At 40.8% G+C, this 21,746-nt stretch overlaps 1 protein-coding gene across 1 annotated transcript in view; it reads right to left on the bottom strand.

The window, feature by feature from the left end:
- Positions 1–21,746, bottom strand: part of LOC128663982 (histidine--tRNA ligase, cytoplasmic) — a 354,313-nt gene that overhangs the window by 266,969 nt on the left and 65,598 nt on the right. Inside the window, exon 8 of the mRNA XM_053718604.1 lies at positions 14,831–14,929. Within this exon, the coding sequence (XP_053574579.1) occupies positions 14,831–14,929 (99 nt within the window). The remainder of the gene's footprint in view (positions 1–14,830; positions 14,930–21,746) is intronic.

Below are 21,746 nucleotides of genomic sequence, written 5' to 3' on the forward strand. Positions count from 1 at the left end.
AATATAATATTGCTATATTAGCTCGATCAGCATTTGACTGGCTAACAGAAGTTAATTATCTTACACATTTTCAAGTTGAAAAATACCTATGCAAACCATATGCATTAAAAGCCCTGCTACATTGTCCAGTGTCTCAGCTGCCAAAGGACATTAAAGCTACGACTATAATATGTAATACTATTGATGCCTGGCAAAAATGAAACAGATTATTTAATGTTAATTTTGAGATCACCCCATTACTTCCAATACAAGGTAACCCAAAATTTATTCCCGGGTTATCAAATGAAGTTTATAATATCTGGGCACAGAAAGGTCTATTGAATGTATATCAATGTTTAAATAATCACCTTCAAATGAGAACGTTTGAGGAACTCGCTAGTGTTTTTTCTCTGTCAAATAAAAACTTTTATGCCTATCTTCAGATTAGACATTTTATCGCTGATAGTAGAGTATCAAACACTGACACTGAAGGATGGGCTAAGATTGAACAATATTTCACCTATTACAAATCTGGTTACCATAGCATTTCCCTATTATATAAGATTATGCTCGCTAAACAGGGCCAATTGAGCATTAACCCCTTAATGACCACAGCACTTTTCCATTTTCTGTCCGTTTGGGACCAAGGCTATTTTTACATTTTTGCGGTGTTTGTGTTTAGCTGTAATTTTCTTCTTACTCATTTACTGTACCCACACATATTATATACCGTTTTTCTCGCCACTAAATGTACTTTCTAAAGATACCATTATTTTCATCATATCTTATAATTTACTATAAAAAAAAATATAAAATATGAGGAAAAATTGAAAAAAACACACTTTTTCTAACTTTGACCCCCAAAATCTGTTACACATCTACAACCACCAAAAAACACCCATGCTAAATAGTTTCAAAATTTTGTCCTGAGTTTAGAAATACCCAATGTTTACATGTTCTTTGCTTTTTGTGCAAGTTATAGGGCCATAAATACAAGTAGCACTTTGCTATTTCCAAACCACTTTTTTCCAAAATTAGCGCTAGTTACATTAGAACACTAATATCTTTCAGGAATCCCTGAATATCCCTTGACATGTATATATTTTTTTTTAGTAGACATCCCAAAGTATTGATCTAGGACAATTTTGGTATATTTCATACCACCATTTCACCGCCAAATGCGATCAAATACAAAAAATTGTTCACTTTTTCACAAATTTTTTCACAAACTTTTGGTTTCTCACTGAAATTATTTACAAACAACTTATGCAATTATAGCATACATGGTTGTAAATTCTTCTCTGGGATCCCCTTTGTTCAGAAATAGCAGACATATATGGCTTTGGCGTTGCTTTTTGGTAATTAGAAGGCCGCTAAATGCCACTGCGCACCACAAGTGTATTATGCCCAGCAGTTAAGGGGTTAATTAGGGAGCTTTTAGGGAGCTTGTAGGGTTAATTTTAGCTTTAGTGTAGTGTAGTAGACAACCCCAAGTATTGATCTAGGCACATTTTGGTATATTTCATGCCACCATTTCACCGCCAAATGCGATCAAATTGAAAAAAAAGTTAAATTTTTCACAATTTTAGGTTTCTCACTGAAATAATTTACAAACAGCTTGTGCAATTATGGCACAAATGGTTGTAAATACTTGTCTGGGATCCCCTTTGTTCAGAAATAGCAGACATATATGACTTTGGCGTTGCTTTCTGGTAATTAGAAGGCCGCTAAATCCTGCTGCGCCTCACACGTGTATTATGGCTAGCAGTGAAGGGGTTAATTAGGGAGTTTGTAGGGAGCTTGCAGGGTTAATTTTAGCTTTAGTGTAGAGATCAGCCTCCCACCTGACACATCCCACCCCCTGATCCCTCCCAAACAGCTCCCTTCCCTCCCCCACCCCACAATTGTCCCCGCCATCTTAAGTACTGGCAGAAAGTCTGCCAGTACTAAAATAAAAGGGTTTTTTAAAAAAAATTAAAAATTTTTTTTAGCATATTTACATATGCTAGGGTGTAGGATCCCCCCCTTAGCCCCCAACCTCCCTGATCCCCCCCAAAACCGCTCTCTAACCCTCCCCTCTGCCTCATTGGGGGCCATCTTGGGTACTGGCAGCTGTCTGCCAGTACCCAGTTTGCAAAAAAAAAGTGCTTTTTTTATTTTTTTGGGGCTTTTTTCTGTAGTGTAGCTTCCCCCCCCACACAGACAAACCCCCACCACCTTGCTGATCTTTTTTTTTTTTAAATATTTCGAAATTTATACATTTTTTATTAATTCATTTTCTGTAGTGTAGCGGTTCCCACCCGCTCCCTCCCCGTGCACGCGCCCGCCCTCCCGTGCACGCGCGCGCCCCTGCTCGTCCCCGCCCACGATCCCGCCCCCCCTGCACATAACCAGGGCCATCGATGGCCGCCACCCGCCTCCCGGTCCGGCTCCCACCCAACAGCGCAGGGAGCCACCGATCTCCGGTGCAGAGAGGGCCACAGAGTGGCTCTCTCTGCACCGGATGGCTACCAAAGGTTATTGCAGGATGCCTCCATATCGAGGCATCACTGCAATAACCGGAAAGCAGCTGGAAGCGAGCAGGATCGCTTCCAGCTGCTTTCCACACCGAGGACGTGCAGGGTACGTTCTCAGGCATTAACTGCCTTTTTTTTGAGGACGTACCCTGCACGTCCTCGGTCTTTAAGGGGTTAATAGCCTTTCTGAAAAATGGAATTCCCATTTTTCTGATGTATCTGTAGATACATTATATACAGGCTTTAAATGGGTCAAAAAAGCTATCATTTCTACAACCTGGAAAGAATCACATCTAAAGTTAATGAATAATGCATATCTTACACCTAGGAAAATGTCTAAATGGCATACAAAACACCCCCTTAATAAAGATAATAATTGTCCCAGATGTAACAAGGCAAATGCAGATATAGTCCACTGTTTTTGGGATTGCCCTAAAATTAATCAGTTTTGGTGTAAAGTCGAGTTCTGGATTAATAAGATGTTAGAGAATAGAATTAAATTTACATCCAGATACATTTTTTTCCTTGCTCCTAAAGAAAATAATAGAAATAATAGCAACCTTATCAATACAGTGATTATGATAGGACGTAATCTTATCCTTAAAAATTGGAAGAGTAACAAGGCTCTGTCGATCTCATGCTTCTTAAACTCAATGCTTTCTCAGATAATTTTTGAACAAATGACCATATCACCTTCACACAAGAAAAAGCTTACAGTTTTTTTTTAACGTGGTTAAGAGTTATATTATCTTATCCTCGAGATACACAATTTTCCCTTATCTCCAGCCTACGTAGAACAGAGTATTTTGAAACTTTAATTTTGTCAGGGGTATTCCCGCCCGAATGGTACTGAGCCTCGGAGTGGTTTTGTTACGAGATAAGACTATAGGGAATAGATAGAACACTTAAAATGGGACAAGGGGGAGTGGGGGCGGCCGGCCCCGGAGAGAGTGATGAGACTGAGGGATGGGTGTCCTTTTCTTTTCTTTTTTTTCTCTTTTTTCCCCCTCCTCTTTTCGTTTCTATTTCTCCTTCTTTTTCTTCCTTTAGTATGAATGTAAGTGCCTTCCCTCCCAAGAGAGACAAGGCAAACGTCTCTTAAAATTTAAAGGATAACAAGCACAAGAATAATATCTTTAGACACTGATTTAGAATTGTATAAAGTATATGAGAATGTACTTTGGGTTTTTTTCTTGTTTTTTCTTCTGCTATGGCAAGTGTACTTGTTTCCTTTCAATAAAAAATATGATTTAAAAAAAAAAAAATGAAAACTGATGGAACCAAAAAAGGCATTAATTATAGAGTGAATGAGATCACGTATCCAGCATTACTACTGGGCATAAATTGTATGGAAATGCCTAATGTTAGACCTAATGCCTCGGTTAGACCGTGAGACTGGTTTTACTCAGTTGCTTTCTACCTTTTGAGGGTGGCAGACGTGTACATTATGGCCCGTGACATGGAGGATTTTATCAATATTAAAAAAAGTGTTAACTTGTAATCAATCACAAATAAAATAAAAAAAACAATGTTATATGGCAATTGTAGAAGGAAATACAATCTACAGGAATCCTGATGTAAATGTCCTTACAAAAAAAGGGAACAAACATCAACAAATAGCTTTTTTTATGTTTGAGAAGGCTCTATATATGCAAATAAAATGTTTTTTTGCTTTACTATAATGTATGTTTAATAATATGATGGTTCATGTATGATAGTATATATCAAGTTATTTTTTCGGATCATATATTTTGAATGTTTTGGAGAGATAAGAGTTATCTGGAAGGACCAATAAAGGAGATTATAAAAGAGCCTGAGAAGGACTACACAACATCCTTGAAAAAGCCGGCGGTGACCGGTGCAACATGAGTTGGATTTTATTGGACTGTTGGGACTCTGTCAACGTCAATATTGGTTATTTAACGTCGGCTGTGTGATTCTGTTCTCATGTTTCCTGAATACCTGAGTGATTTGCGAGTTGATAAATAAATCATTTTAATCGAGCTTGATGTCCCCGATACATCTTTATTTTATACATGAGCCTTTTTACTAAGTTATAGCTCTATCGAGTGTGAGTAGACCTATTCCACTTATTTTTTTAACATTTTAAGGACATTTACATCATTCCTGGAGATTGAATATCCTTCTTCAAGTGCCATATCACATTATGGAGGATTTTATACTTTTGGTTGCGCATTCATGCAGATTGCAAAGAAGGTATCTGCAATCTGCTGTATATCGCATTGATTAGAAGAGGATATTCTTACAGCAAACCTGACCTATGTTCTTCAAGAACGCTCGACACAACAAATACTAACTAGGCCATAAATGATCCTCTAAATAGAGAGCTGCATGGCCGAGGCGGTCACATACATTCCTCCCCAGATTCCTGGGTAAAGAAACACAGAGATACTTGGACTCTTACACTTCTTCTACAACAACTGTCATACCACAATAGCTACGATTGCAAGCAGTAACCCCTCTACACATCTAGAGCCCACATCACCTTTTGATGTCCCCACTACACTACCTAATAAAAGGGGTGAAATGTCATAAAGAGAACATTACCAAAGCGGCGGGATTGAAGAAGTAGCTATCTGGGACAAGTATCTGCCCAAGCCTGACAATGCATTCAAGCTCTGAAGCGACTCGACAATACCGGAGATTTCTGCCCTTGGAACAGCGGAGGACAAAGGCTTGAAGGGAAATCCTACTGCAGAGACTAGCCCGTTACTGGGGAGTGCCCCTGGTGCAATTCGAAATGAAGATACGGTCTTATTGATCTGTTTGGCGTCTTTTTTAGCTGTGGAATATCTATCCCATACTGTGCAGCAATTCTACCATATTTTCCTATACAGGCAAGCGTGTTCTGAGAAAGCTGTCTGGACTGCACAAAAATTTGGGATAGGGTGAGTTCCCTACTCGAAGAAAACAAGTTGCAGCTATATATTTCAAAATCTGACATTGAACCGACTCTTGCTGGTTAGAAATGTTTATACAGTTTTATCGCATGCTGTTTGTATCCTCTTTGATACTAACTAAATCAATATATTCAGTTTTATGTACCATAATGACATACATTATATCCAAAAAAAAATTAAAAGTTTTTTCTACAGTAAGATGTTTTTCTGTGCTGAATTTGAGGCTGTAGCTGTCTAGGATTAGCCAATCTTGGTGCCTTGAGTTCATTGGGAGTCCCCTATAATACATATTATACTAATATGCTGCATTATATAACATATCTGTTTGTATGTTTTTTTACTAAGAATTTTATATATATTTATATTGTATCTGGCAGGGCTGATATGGGTACTGAAGTATTTGTGGCAGTTACCTAGTACTTACTTGAACGAGTTGTTTCGTTTTGAATCGGGCAGGAGTAAATGCACTACACTACAATTCCTGTGTCCATCTTAGGCACTAAGCTAGCCCATTTAAATATACCTCATATGTATAATAGGGAGATAGCACATTCGTTATACTCCCTACTCTCTTTTTTAACTCCATTCTAAATGGTCAGTTGGAATATAATTATACGGCTGCGCTGTCAGCGCCCGAGATGGTGCAGCCTAGGTCTTATCCTAAATCCTAGTGAGAAATCTCTATAGTGTCGAGACCTTCCATTGACCCTAAATTTTATTCTTATATACTGACCTTTACTATAATCCAAAAGTGCGTTTATAGAGAACTGATAACTCCCATCCCAGGTAAGTTTACGTGCGCTACACTGGACAGCAAACACATCTTAGTATTATCCTCCAGCTAATATGAGTTTTCATATGACATGGCTCCCTAGCTATTACTCTCCTTCTAGTCTCACATATCATAAGAAAAATGTTTTGTACTAGAGCGACACTACTTATTAGTTCAGAATAATATACAAGAGACTAGCCACCGATAACCTAAATTACTTTTTCCTACCTATCACAAGTTATATCCCAGTTAGTACGAGGTCTAAAGAGATTATATATCTGTGCCATATCAGTTTGAGACCACAATATTTTCCTATAAGAACCCGTTATCTATATTATATAAATTACAATCTGTGTTACTTCCTCTGTTTAGAGGATGATTTGTATAGTTACCCCTGTTCCCCTACTAGCTTGCCACTAGCTCTGCCCCCTCATACAGGTAGTTTACTTGGTAAACATTGGAAAATGCAATCTCTGAATGTTCTCTGACCCTGAGTTTTTCTTTTACATGTTTTAACATAGAAGCATCTGACTAAGCCTGTCTTCTAGGTAATTTGATAACCCATAGTGAGCCTGTACATATGTAAATGTAATAACCACTCCAATCCAGATGCTAAGGATATTGTTTAGCTGAACAGTAGCTTCTGTTTCGTTCCTGTTCTAACCATACGCATCTTGGGATAGGCTCCCCAGTAAGTACCTTAGTTAAGCTCTAAATCTCTCAAAGGGGATGGATAGTACAAGTTACTTACTTTTAAATCATTCCTGTATATCACTTGTCAACGCTAGCGTCCTATCACAGTATGCTTCTTTCAATTAGCATTCCCCTTTACCCTCTAGAAAAAATAAGGTTCACCATCTGAGACACAAGAGTGGTCTCCTTCTGTAGACAATTACCTGCTTTACACACACACATTTTACACTATTAAGAGGTCCAAGAGTGACCTTGCAAATCATTTAGTGGGTATATAGTGCGATAGACAAATAATGTATATACTTAATTTACATTCGTCATCTAAACAAGTAATGCATATCCATTCCGACTTATATTTGCTATAACTTGATATTATTTTGAAGTGTATGGTCTGCTATTTACTGGCATTCTTTTCTTTGTAAGCCTTGAATTGAACCTCAATAAAAATTATTTTAAAACCCCCCCCCATAAATTATGCTTACCAAATAATTTCCTTTACATCTGTAAGATGAGAGTCCACAGCTTCAATCCTTACTTGTGGGAATACAGAACCTGGCCACCAGGAGGAGGCAAAGACACCACAGCCAAAGGCTTAAATACCTCCCCCACTTCCCTCATCACCCAGTCATTCTGCCAAGGGAACAAGGAACAGTAGGAGAAATATCAGGGTATAAAAAAGGTGCTAGAAGAACAAAAAATAAATTTAGGTCCGTCCAACATAGAAAACGGACGGGGGCCGTGGACTCTCCTCATACAGATGGAATGAAAATGATCTGGTAAGCATAATTTATGTTTTCCATCTTAATATGAGGAGAGTCCACAGCTTCATTCCTTACTTGTGGGAAACATATACCCAAGCTCTAGAGGACACTGAATGAAAACGGGAGGGTAAAAGAGAGGCGGACCCTATTCTGAGGGCACCACAGCCTGCAAAACCTCTCTCCCAAAAGCCGCCCTACAAATCTGCTCCATAGAGGCCTCATTTTTGAAGGCCCAAGAAGAAGCCACAGCTATAGTTGAATGAGCCGTAATCCTCTGAGGAGGCTTATGTCCCACTGTTTCATATGCTAAGCAAATGATGCTCCTCAACCAAAAAGATAGGGAAGTGGAAGAAGCCTTCTGCCCTCTTCGCTTCCCAGAATAGACAACAAACAATGCCGAAGTCTGTCTAAAATCTTTCGTAGCCTGAAGATAGAATTTCAAAGATCGAACCACATCCACATTATGAAGTAATCGTTCCGTAGAAGAAGGATTAGAACATAAGGAAGGAACCACAATCTCCTGATTGATGTTGCGATCAGACACAACCTTAGGGAGAAAACCCAGCCCAGTGCGAAGAACAGCCTCATCAGCATGAAAAACTAGGTAAGGAGGCTCACACTGCAAGGCCGCCAACTCAGAGACTCTGCGTGCCGAAGCAATAGCCAATAGAAAAAGAACATGTAACTATGTGAGTGAGTAGAGCGCTGGAGATGGTGATTCCAAACACCTCACTTAGAAAAAAAGTCCTTCTAACTTTTTATATAGAAAATAAAGATTATTTGGGTGTAGTGAGGGCGCTAACAAGAGCTTAAGGAATTATAATCCTATAAAATTAACTTATCTAAGTGACAGATTTGCTTCAGAAATAAAGGCAGTGAGAAAATATATCTTTTACAAGTGATAATGTGAATGATCAACGATATTAAAGATGTGCGTTTCTATCTTGTATAAATGATTTTAAAGTGCAACGTGCTGAGTACTCTGAATTCCTAATATAAAACAACCTGGATATTTATATTAATCAGAGAGATGTGCAGTGAATATTATCTTAATCTTTAAATAATAAATTGTGTTTCTTTCAGTAGTATGAGGTGTAGTTGGATATTTCAATCTAATAATCTTCCATATAAAAGGTAGTCTATATACAAAACAAAATACAATCTCTTAGGGGTACAATGTAAAATATATTTATTACAATACAATTTGTTTCTAAAGGATTTGTAGCTTAGGGGACGTCTCCCCAAAAATTAGTGGTTTCAGATAACTTGATTACTTTAATATAACATTTTCCATTTAAGCAACAATGTAACAGCTAAAATTAGCGTCTAAAGTAAAAGTTTAGATACTTTTGTATAACAAAACTGTATCGCAGATAATTATTTGTTTTAAAACGGAATAAAAGTTCTTTTCACAGTCCAATATTGTGCAACAAACAGTTTGGGTGTTTAAAAGTCTCTTTGTATAGAGAAGTAATAAAAAATAATAATAAAAATCTTCGGTATGAGTTATCTTATCCTCTTGGATATTAAAAAAACCTTTAAAGTTTCTTTTTAACAGAAGGTTGTTTTAAATACCTTTTAGTATGAGTACCTTTATTTTCTTATGTGATCCGCTTGTCCTGTTTACTCACTTACTGCAGTTTTCTTTCTCCTTCTTGTTTGCTTACTCAGAAGCGGTTTGTGGTTTAGAGCCGCCACATATTTATCGGCGTCTGACGTCACTCTTGGATCTTTTTTCGGCCGATTCCAAATAGATGACAATCACTTGGCGATTCCGGTTTCTTTTAGATTCCTTTTTCAAAACCTTCCTGCTCTTAGTGCCTTGCATGCAGGGGATGTGTAGTATAGGTAGATGGAATTTGCAATGTGTAATAGATGCAAATAGAAAATAACCCGGGTTATAAAGTTGTAGCGGTGGTATCAGGATGCAGGGCTTGCAGACCTTAGATACTTTTAGAAGTCACTTGAAGTCACAAGGGTCGCAAGGCCATAGATGTACCATTCATCCTATGTCATGCAAATGTAACATGCTTCTCGTTCACCCCCGATAGTTGATTTAAGCCACAGAGGTAATGTTGTCCGATTGGAATCTGATAAACTGGGACGAACCCAGAAGAGGCCATGCCCTTAGAGCATTGAAGATTGCTCGAAGTTCCCGAATGTTGATCGGGAGAAGAGACCACCGGCCCTGTGCCTTCCTGGCACCCCAAACGGCTCCCCATCCTGATAGACTTGCATCAGTAGTCACAATCTACCAGGATGGTCTCAAGAAGGATGTCCCTTGGGACAGGCGATCTGGACAGAGCCACCAAGAAAACGATTGGCTGTCCAGAGAAATCTGTTGGGATAGATCTGAGTGATTGCCGTTCCATTGCCTTAGCATGCAAAGCTGCAGGGGTCTGAGATGGAACCTGGCAAATGGGATGATATCTATGCTGCACACCATGAGCCCAATCATCTCCATACACCGGACCACAGATGGCCTTAAGGAGGTCTGGAGGACAAGACAACTGGAAGTAATTTTGCAACGTCTCTGGTCTGTAAGAAATATCTTCATGGATATGGAATCTATTACCGTGCCCAGGAATTCCACTCTGGTACTGGGAATCAGAGAACTCTTTTCTAAGTTTATCTTCCATCCATGAGATTGAGGAAGAAGAAGAGCTCTCGTATGATTTTCTGCCAGCCGGCAGGACGGAGCTTGGACCAGAATGTCGTCCAAATAAGGTGCTACTGCAATGCCTCTGGATCTCGCCACCGCGAGCAGAGCACCCAGGACCTTCATAAAGACTCTTGGAGCCAGACCAAAAGGAAGAGCTACAAACTGGAAGTGCTGATCCAGAAAAGCGAATCTTAAGAACTTGAAGTGATCCTTGTGTATTGGAACATAAAGGTAAGCATCCTTCAAGTCTATATGGTCATGAACTGTCCCTCTTGAACTAAGGGCAGAATAGACCTTACTGTTTCCATCTTGAATGATGGCACGGACAGCAACTTGTTTAAGCACTTTAGGTCTAGAATCGGGCAAAACGTACTCTCCTTCTTTGGGACCACAAAAAGGTTTGAGTAGTATTCCAGACCTCTCTCTGCTAGAGGTACTGGTACAATGACTCTTAGGGAGGAGAGATCACTCACACACCCTAGAAAGGCGTCTAATTTTTCTGATCTTGAAGACAGGTTTGACAAGTGGAATCTGCCCCTAGGTGGATGAGATTTGAAACCTATCCTGTAACCCTGGGCAACGAACTCCAGAACCCAAGGGTCTTGCACGTCTCCCAGCCAAGCCTCCACAAAGAGGGACACTCTGCCCCCCACATAAGCCAGTGACAGATTAGGGGCCGCCCCTTCATGTCAATTTTATTCGGCGGGCTTCTTGTTCTGCTTGGATTTGTTCCAAGATTGAGCTGGTTTCCAAGTTCCCTTGGACTGATCAGACTTTGCGGAGGGCTGCTGACGTTAGGACTTATACGAACAAAAGGGATGAAAATTAGGACCTTGTCCTTTAGCTTTATTCTTCTTATCCTGCGGTAAAAAGGCACCCTTGCCTCCAGTGACCGTGGATATGATAGAGTCCAGTCCTGGACCAAAAACAACCTTCCCCTTAAATGGAAGGGAAAGTAATCTAGATTTGGGAGTCATGTAAGCCGACCAAGACTTCAACCATAGAACCCTACGCGCTAGAACAGAAAAGCCTGATGATGTCTTGACATTCAAGCGGATAATCTGCATATTTGCATCACAAATAAACAAATTAGCAACCCTCAAGGCTTTAATTCTTTCCTGGATCTCATCGAGGGGAGTTTCCACCTCGATCTCCGACAGAGAGTCACACCAATAGGTAGCGGCTCCAGCCACCACAGCAACCGCCGCTGCCGGCTGAAATAAAAATCCTGTGTGCTGAAACATCTTTCTTAACAGAGTTTCTAGCTTCTTATCCATGGGCTCCTTAAACGACGAACTATCCTCAAGCGGGATAGTGGTGCGCTTAGCAAGCATGGAGATAGCTCCATCCACTTTAGGGACAGACCCCCACAACTCTAATTGGGAGTCAGGAACAATTTCTTAAAGGAAGAAGAAGGGGAAAAAGAGGATCCAAGTCTTTCCCATTCATTTTTGTGGCACCACCCTCTCCTCATAAACCTCATCAAGCTTAGGAATAGAAGGTTCCTCGGGTAACTTGGGTTCCGGAACCTCTAACGTAGCCAACACTTCCTTCAACAGAAAGCGTAAGTGCTCTATACTACACCTAAAGTCTGGTTCCTCCGCAGCTGGAGGCTTAGAGGCAGCCAATTCCGACCCAGAAAGAGCCTCCTCTGAAGTATCAGAGGCGTCTTCATCAGCGGATAATCTAGTATCAGATAAATCGAACAAGTTGGTAGATGACCCCTGGGAAGGATAGCAGTATTTAATCTTTCGCTTGCTCTTAGCAGGGCGAGGTAAAGCACTAAAGGCCACAGACACTGCAGTTTGCAACTGTTCAGAAAAGTCTGATGGTAACAGGGCCCCTCCCCAAGGAGGATTAGTAGTGCAATGGGGAGCTGCATGTGTAAAAGGAGATGAATGTAGGGAACGCACCTCGCCGGATGGAGACACCCTCAGAGGTGGACGGCTCAGTGGTATTAAAAATCTTGTTCTTTTAAGATATAACTACTTTATCAAGGCATGTGGAACACAATTGAGCAGGCGGGTATACCGTAGCCTCCTCAAAATAAAAACAGGTATTATTATATTTGGTTAAAGAGGGAGTACCCTCTAACGCATCAGAGTCCTCCATAGCTTGCCCTTGTACGATGGACTACAGAAAAAATAAATGGCACCATGGAGTGCCATGCAGGACCGCTTCTGCTTCAGGAAGAAAGCGTGCCAAACTGACAGGCTGCGCAGTTGAAAAGTAAAACCTGAGTGTTCACACATCTGCCAGAGCCTCATCTCACACATGTTGCAGCATAAAACATAATAAAGCAAATCATGTATAAATCCACCCTGTTCAATAATCCCCTTCTGGAGATATTAACCCTTGATTCCGTACAGATAAAAGAGTCACACTGTGACCCTGTCTTCTTACGTTATCATATGAGATAAAATTAAACAATCTTACCGGAATCATCGCCGTGGAACAGACACACAGCCTCTCAAGTTTGACAGTCTTGTAGCATTGCACCTGACATGGACTTGAGTGATAGAAACAGGCAGTGAAACTCGTCAACACTGATTGCTTAGTAGTTGTTAATACGAGTCTGGATGGTTTGGCAGAAAGACTCTCCCTGCATCTCCAGACCCTAACATTTGTCAATGCTCTCACTGAGAGGCTGACAAGACTACTTAAAACTCCAGTCCCATAGCGAAGAGTACTACCCTCCATAAGAGACTACTCTGAATCTTCCAACACTTCTCTGCCATCCTCCTGTGACAAAAGGCAAACAATGACTGGGGAATGAGGGGAGTGGGGGAGGTATTTAAGCCTTTGGCTGGGGTGTCTTTGCCTCCTCCTGTTGTCAAGGTTCTGTATTCCCACAAGGAATGAAGCCGTGGACTCTCCTCATATTAAGATGGAAAAAAGTTTCTTGAAGTAATGTAGCGATTTTTTCCATGCAGAAGAATTTACTGTTTTTTGTTTTGTTTTTGTTTTTAATATTTGCACATAGTGGATTTACATACTGGTGATTTGTTACACACATTTGTCTTTTGTCATTGGCTTACCATATATGTTCAGCTAGCTCCCAGTAGTGCATTGCTGCTCTGTTTATAATGCATAAATGTTACATTATTTTACTGTAAAATACATCTGAAATATCTGCTTGTTCTACTTTCTCCTAGGAAGACTTGGAATAATACAGCAATATCAGATTTTCTGTGAGCTAGTGTTTACCTCCCCTATCTTTTCTCTAGTCATTTGTTCATTTAAAATTTAACTTTAATGATTCAGAGCATGCAAGTTTAACAACTTTTCAATCTACTTCGATTATCTAATTTGTTTTGTTCCTTTGGATCCTTTGTTGAAAAGCATAACTAGGTAGGCTCGGGAGCAGCAATGCACTACTGGGAGCTAGCTGGTGATTCGTGGCTGCACATATATGCCCCTTGCCATTGGCTCAACCCATGTTTCAGACAGATCCCAGTAGTTTGCTGCTGCTCCTTCAACAAAGGATACCAAAAGAAGTAAGCAAATTTCATAATAGAAGTAAATTTGAAAGACGTTTAAAATTGGTATGCTCTATCTGAATCACGAAAGAAAACATCTGGGTTTAAAGATGATCAGTTTTGCATCAACAAACATGATAAAAATCATTGTTTGAAATAGCAGTGGGCAAACTAGGAAGTATAGATGTGAATATTGTGTGTATATTTAGCTATTATATGGAGATCAGAAAGGAAAACATGTCTGTTTAACTAAATTATTATCTACTAAGCTGAATCGGTGATAAACCACCTTAAGGGATTTGCTACCTTAATTTCTTTCCAGAAAAGAGCATAAAATGTTCAATTATTGAAAGTATAACATTATGACAATATACAGTACATTATATACAGTATTTTTCTCCACTTTGCTGTAAATTGTGTTTGTTCCACTTTCTCTCAGGGAGGCTTGGATAAATACTTATCTAATTTTCTGTAAACTAATGCTTATCCCCCAATTTCCATCGCTTTCCTTTAATGCACCAGTGCAAACCGTTCATGCAATATATGTGTATTAGTTTGCGATTGGATAGCAAGGGTTCTTTTGTTATGGGGCAGCGAAATCGAAAACAAATAAAGCTGCATTATTCATTGAAAATGTTCTTATCAGATATGAAAGTACATTATCACACAGCTTACGATTTGTGTTTAATGTACCTTTCTGCACATGTGTAAACAACCTTTTACATGTTTTTATTAGTTTGTGATTGGCTAGCAGGGTTTTTTGTTCTGGTGGGGAAGGGAAATCAGGGAAAACATAGAAAGAATAGATTCATTTGACAAAGTAAAGATGCATAATTCACTGCAAAATTATACATTATCATGCAGCTAAAATGTAATTTTAAATGTGCCTTTAAGAGATAAACTGACGGGTTGTTTGAACAATCAAAAGTGCCTAATGCTATACTTTTGGAATGGTTTACATTTTTTATGTATTTTAATACAGATTGCTATGATCAGGCTACATAAGAGTCTGAAATATTGGTAATTTATTTCACAATTAAAATTTACCTTGTCCAACTTGTCAATGGAAGAGCAAACTGTTCTAAATTTGTTGCCTGGGACACCACAGACTGTCAGAATACCCTCGAGAAGCCTCCTGTCATTTACCTGGCAAAGACAGACCCAAGATACATAAGCTTATCTAGAGCTTTCAAGAAATCAAACAAAACAGAATTTATGCTTACCTGATGCATTCATTTCTTTCATGGTGGTGAGAGTCCATGAACCATTACTCCTGTGAATTACTCTTCACTACCACTAGGAGGAGACAAAGATTCCCAAACCTCAAGAGCTTTACAGTATATAACCCCCCCCCCCCCCCACCTCACAGGTACCTCAGTCTAACGTAAAGCCAAGAAAAATGAGGTAGGAAAAAGAAATGAGAGCACAAATAAAAGGGCACAGGGAAAAAGATGTGCAAAAGATAGAAACCAACACCAAAAAAAAACACATGGTGGGGCCTCGTTGGCCACACCATCAGGAAAGAAAATAATTTATCAAGTAAGCATAAATTATGTTTTCTTTCATATAGGTGGCGATCCATTACTCCTGGGAACTAATCCTAAATTGTGGAGTCCATGAGTAATCATACATAAAGCGTGGGATTAAAGAAACATCCTTTTTTTCACTGAAAATACACAACTCCAAAAGAACCAAAAATGGGCATACATTTTTTTATTGCACTTAAAATGAATCAACAGACAAACTAAATCAAGCTAATAGAAATGCCTCTAGGACTTTCCTACAGAAGGCTGCCTCAGAAGAGGCAACAACATAAAAATGGTAGAATTTAGTAAAAGTACTGTATGTAAAAGAAGACCAAGTAACTGCCTTGCAAATTTGGTCAACATAAGACTCATTCTTGAAAAGCCCAAAAAGTAGCAAATGATCTTGTGGAATGAGCAGTAATACATTTAGATGAGGCTGACCTGCATCCAAGTAAGCCTTATGAATCAAAAGTTTCAACTAAGAAACCAAAGAAACAGCAGAAACTTTCTGTCCTTTCCTAGCACCAGAAAAGTTAACAAACAAACTATAAGTTTCTCTGAAATCCTTAATAGCATCAATATATTTCAATGCTCTTGAGGAATGGAAAAACAGAATTTATGTTTACCTGATAAATTTCTTTCTCCAACGGTGTGTCCGGTCCACGGCGTCATCCTTACTTGTGGGATATTCTCTTCCCCAACAGGAAATGGCAAAGAGCCCAGCAAAGCTGGTCACATGATCCCTCCTAGGCTCCGCCTACCCCAGTCATTCGACCGACGTTAAGGAGGAATAATAGCATAGGAGAAACCATATGGTACCGTGGTGACTGTAGTTAAAGAAAATAAATTATCAGACCTGATTAAAAAACCAGGGCGGGCCGTGGACCGGACACACCGTTGGAGAAAGAAATTTATCAGGTAAACATAAATTCTGTTTTCTCCAACATAGGTGTGTCCGGTCCACGGCGTCATCCTTACTTGTGGGAACCAATACCAAAGCTTTAGGACACGGATGAAGGGAGGGAGCAAATCAGGTCACCTAAATGGAAGGCACCACGGCTTGCAAAACCTTTCTCCCAAAAATAGCCTCAGAAGAAGCAAAAGTATCAAACTTGTAAAATTTGGTAAAAGTGTGCAGTGAAGACCAAGTCGCTGCCCTACATATCTGATCAACAGAAGCCTCGTTCTTGAAGGCCCATGTGGAAGCCACAGCCCTAGTGGAATGAGCCGTGATTCTTTCGGGAGGCTGCCGTCCGGCAGTCTCGTAAGCCAATCTGATGATGCTTTTAATCCAAAAAGAGAGAGAGGTAGAAGTTGCTTTTTGACCTCTCCTTTTACCTGAATAAACAACAAACAGGGAAGATGTTTGTCTAAAATCCTTTGTAGCATCTAAATAGAATTTTAGAGCGCGAACAACATCCAAATTGTGCAACAAGCGTTCCTTCTTTGAAACTGGTTTCGGACACAGAGAAGGTACGATAATCTCCTGGTTAATGTTTTTGTTAGAAACAACTTTTGGAAGAAAACCAGGTTTAGTACGTAAAACCACCTTATCTGCATGGAACACCAGATAAGGAGGAGAACACTGCAGAGCAGATAATTCTGAAACTCTTCTAGCAGAAGAAATTGCAACTAAAAACAAAACTTTCCAAGATAATAACTTAATATCAACGGAATGTAAGGGTTCAAACGGAACCCCCTGAAGAACTGAAAGAACTAGATTGAGACTCCAAGGAGGAGTCAAAGGTTTGTAAACAGGCTTGATTCTAACCAGAGCCTGAACAAAGGCTTGAACATCTGGCACAGCTGCCAGTTTTTTGTGAAGTAACACCGACAAGGCAGAAATCTGTCCCTTCAGGGAACTTGCCGATAATCCTTTTTCCAATCCTTCTTGAAGGAAGGATAGAATCCTAGGAATCTTAACCTTGTCCCAAGGGAATCCTTTAGATTCACACCAACAGATATATTTTTTCCAAATTTTGTGGTAAATCTTTCTAGTTACAGGCTTTCTGGCCTGAACAAGAGTATCGATAACAGAATCTGAGAAACCTCGCCTCGATAAAATCAAGCGTTCAATCTCCAAGCAGTCAGCTGGAGTGAAACCAGATTCGGATGTTCGAACGGACCCTGAACAAGAAGGTCTCGTCTCAAAGGTAGCTTCCAAGGTGGAGCCGATGACATATTCACCAGATCTGCATACCAAGTCCTGCGTGGCCACGCAGGAGCTATCAAGATCACCGACGCCCTCTCCTGATTGATCCTGGCTACCAGCCTGGGGATGAGAGGAAACGGCGGGAACACATAAGCTAGTTTGAAGGTCCAAGGTGCTACTAGTGCATCCACTAGAGCCGCCTTGGGATCCCTGGATCTGGACCCGTAGCAAGGAACTTTGAAGTTCTGACGAGAGGCCATCAGATCCATGTCTGGAATGCCCCAAAGTTGAGTGACTTGGGCAAAGATTTCCGGATGGAGTTCCCACTCTCCCGGATGCAATGTCTGACGACTCAGAAAATCCGCTTCCCAATTTTCCACTCCCGGGATGTGGATAGCAGACAGGTGGCAGGAGTGAGACTCCGCCCATAGAATAATCTTGGTCACTTCTTCCATCGCTAGGGAACTCCTTGTTCCCCCCTGATGGTTGATGTACGCAACAGTCGTCATGTTGTCTGATTGAAACCGTATGAACTTGGTCCTCGCTAGCTGAGGCCAAGCCTTGAGAGCATTGAATATCGCTCTCAGTTCCAGAATATTTATCGGTAGAAGAGATTCTTCCCGAGACCAAAGACCCTGAGCTTTCAGGGATCCCCAGACCGCGCCCCAGCCCATCAGACTGGCGTCGGTCGTGACAATGACCCACTCTGGTCTGTGGAATGTCATCCCTCGTGACAGGTTGTCCAGGGACAGCCACCAACGGAGTGAGTCTCTGGTCCTCTGATTTACTTGTATCTTTGGAGACAAGTCTGTATAGTCCCCATTCCACTGACTGAGCATGCACAGTTGTAATGGTCTTAGATGAATGCGCGCAAAAGGAACTATGTCCATTGTCGCTACCATCAACCCGATCACTTCCATGCACTGAGCTACGGAAGGAAGAGGAACGGAATGAAGTATTCGACAAGAGTCCAGAAGCTTTGTCTTTCTGGCCTCTGTTAGAAAAATCCTCATTTCTGAGGAGTCTATAATTGTTCCCAAGAAGGGAACCCTTGTTGACGGGGATAGAGAACTCTTTTCCACGTTCACTTTCCAGCCGTGCGATCTGAGAAAGGCCAGGACGATGTCCGTGTGAGCCTTTGCTCGAGGGAGGGACGACGCTTGAATCAGAATGTCGTCCAGGTAAGGTACAACTGCAATGCCCCTTGGTCTTAGCACAGCTAGAAGGGACCCTAGTACCTTTGTGAAAATCCTTGGAGCAGTGGCTAATCCGAAAGGAAGCGCCACGAACTGGTAATGTTTGTCCAGGAATGCAAACCTTAGGAACCGATGATGTTCCTTGTGGATAGGAATATGTAGATACGCATCCTTTAAATCCACCGTGGTCATGAATTGACCTTCCTGGATGGAAGGAAGGATAGTTCGAATGGTTTCCATCTTGAAAGATGGGACCTTGAGAAATTTGTTTAAGATCTTGAGATCTAGGATTGGTCTGAACGTTCCCTCTTTTTTGGGAACTATGAACAGATTGGAGTAGAACCCCATCCCTTGTTCTCTCAATGGAACAGGATGAATCACTCCCATTTTTAACAGGTCTTCTACACAATGTAAGAACGCCTGTCTTTTTATGTGGTCTGAAGACAACTGAGACCTGTGGAACCTTCCCCTTGGGGGAAGTCCCTTGAATTCCAGAAGATAACCCTGGGAGACTATTTCTAGCGCCCAAGGATCCAGAACATCTCTTGCCCAAGCCTGAGCGAAGAGAGAGAGTCTGCCCCCCACCAGATCCGGTCCCGGATCGGGGGCCGATATTTCATGCTGTCTTGGTAGCAGTGGCAGGTTTCTTTGCCTGCTTTCCCTTGTTCCAGCCTTGCATTGGTCTCCAAGCTGGCTTGGCCTGAGAAGTATTACCCTCTTGCTTAGAGGACGTAGCACCTTGGGCTGGTCCGTTTTTACGAAAGGGACGAAAATTAGGTCTATTTTTTGCCTTGAAAGGCCGATCCTGAGGAAGGGCATGGCCCTTACCCCCAGTGATATCAGAGATAATCTCTTTCAAGTCAGGACCAAACAGCGTTTTCCCCTTGAAAGGAATGTTTAGTAGCTTGTTCTTGGAAGACGCATCAGCCGACCAAGATTTCAACCAAAGCGCTCTGCGCGCCACAATAGCAAACCCAGAATTCTTAGCCGCTAACTTAGCCAATTGCAAAGAGGCGTCTAGAGTGAAAGAATTAGCCAATTTGAGAGCATTGACTCTGTCCATAATCTCCTCATAAGGAGGAGAGTCACTATCGAGCACCTTAATCAGTTCATCAAACCAGAAATATGCGGCTGTAGTGACAGGGACAATGCATGAAATGGGTTGTAGAAGGTAACCCTGCTGAACAAACATCTTTTTAAGCAAACCTTCTAATTTTTTATCCATAGGATCTTTGAAAGCACAACTATCCTCTATGGGAATAGTGGTGCGTTTGTTTAAAGTAGAAACCGCTCCCTCGACCTTGGGGACTGACTGCCATAAGTCCTTTCTGGGGTCGACCATAGGAAACAATTTTTTAAATATGGGGGGAGGGACGAAAGGAATACCGGGCCTTTCCCATTCTTTATTAACAATGTCCGCCACCCGCTTGGGTATAGGAAAAGCTTCTGGGAGCCCCGGCACCTCTAGGAACTTGTCCATTTTACATAGTTTCTCTGGGATGACCAAATTTTCACAATCATCCAGAGTGGATAATACCTCCTTAAGCAAAATGCGGAGATGTTCCAATTTAAATTTAAAAGTAATCACATCAGATTCAGCCTGCTGAGAAATGTTCCCTAAATCAGTAATTTCTCCCTCAGACAAAACCTCCCTGGCTCCCTTAGATTGGGTTAGGGGCCCTTCAGAGATATTAATATCAGCGTCGTCATGCTCTTCAGTAACTAAAACAGAGCATCCACGCTTACGCTGACAAGGGTTCATTTTGGCTAAAATGTTTTTGACAGAATTATCCATTACAGCCGTTAATTGTTGCATAGTAAGGAGTATTGGCGCGCTAGATGTACTAGGGGCCTCCTGAGTGGGCAAGACTCGTGTAGACGAAGGAGGGAATGATGCAGTACCATGCTTACTCCCCTCACTTGAGGAATCATCTTGGGCATCATTGTCATTATCACATAAATCACATTTATTTAAATGAATAGGAATTCTGGCTTCCCCACATTCAGAACACAGTCTATCTGGTAGTTCAGACATGTTAAACAGGCATAAACTTGATAAGAAAGTACAAAAAACGTTTTGAAATAAAACCGTTACTGTCACTTTAAATTTTAAACTGAACACACTTTATTACTGCAATTGCGAAAAAACATGAAGGAATTGTTCAAAATTCACCAAACTTTCACCACAGTGTCTTAAAGCCTTGAAAATATTGCACACCAATTTTGGAAGCTTTAACCCTTAAAATAACGGAACCGGAGCCGTTTTAAGCTTTAACCCCTTTACAGTCCCTGGTATCTGCTTTGCTGAGACCCAACCAAACCCAAGGGGAATACGATACCAAATGATGCCTTCAGAAGTCTTTTATCAGTATCAGAGCTCCTCTCACATGCGACTGCATGCCATGCCTCTCAAAAACAAGTGCGCAACACCGGCGCGAAAATGAGACTCTGCCTATGCTTTGGGAAAGCCCCTAAAGAATAAGGTGTCTAAAACAGTGCCTGCCGATATAATTATATCAAAATACCCAGAATAAATGATTCCTCAAGGCTAAATAAGTGTTAATATCAATCGATTTAGCCCAAAAAATGTCTACAGTCTAAATAAGCCCTTGTGAAGCCCTTATTTACAATCGTAATAAACATGGCTTACCGGATCCCATAGGGAAAATGACAGCTTCCAGCATTACATCGTCTTGTTAGAATGTGTCATACCTCAAGCAGCAAAGGACTGCAAACTGTTCCCCCAACTGAAGTTAATGCTCTCAACAGTCCTGTGTGGAACAGCCATGGATTTTAGTTACGGTTGCTAAAATCATTTTCCTCATACAAACAGAATTCTTCATCTCTTTTCTGTTTCTGAGTAAATAGTACGTACCAGCACTATTTGAAAATAACAAACTCTTGATTGAATAATGAAAAACTACAGTTAAACACTAAAAAACTCTAAGCCATCTCCGTGGAGATGTTGCCTGTACAACGGCAAAGAGAATGACTGGGGTAGGCGGAGCCTAGGAGGGATCATGTGACCAGCTTTGCTGGGCTCTTTGCCATTTCCTGTTGGGGAAGAGAATATCCCACAAGTAAGGATG

Source organism: Bombina bombina, chromosome 6 (genome assembly GCF_027579735.1).
Source record: "Bombina bombina isolate aBomBom1 chromosome 6, aBomBom1.pri, whole genome shotgun sequence".
NCBI lineage: Eukaryota > Metazoa > Chordata > Amphibia > Anura > Bombinatoridae > Bombina > Bombina bombina.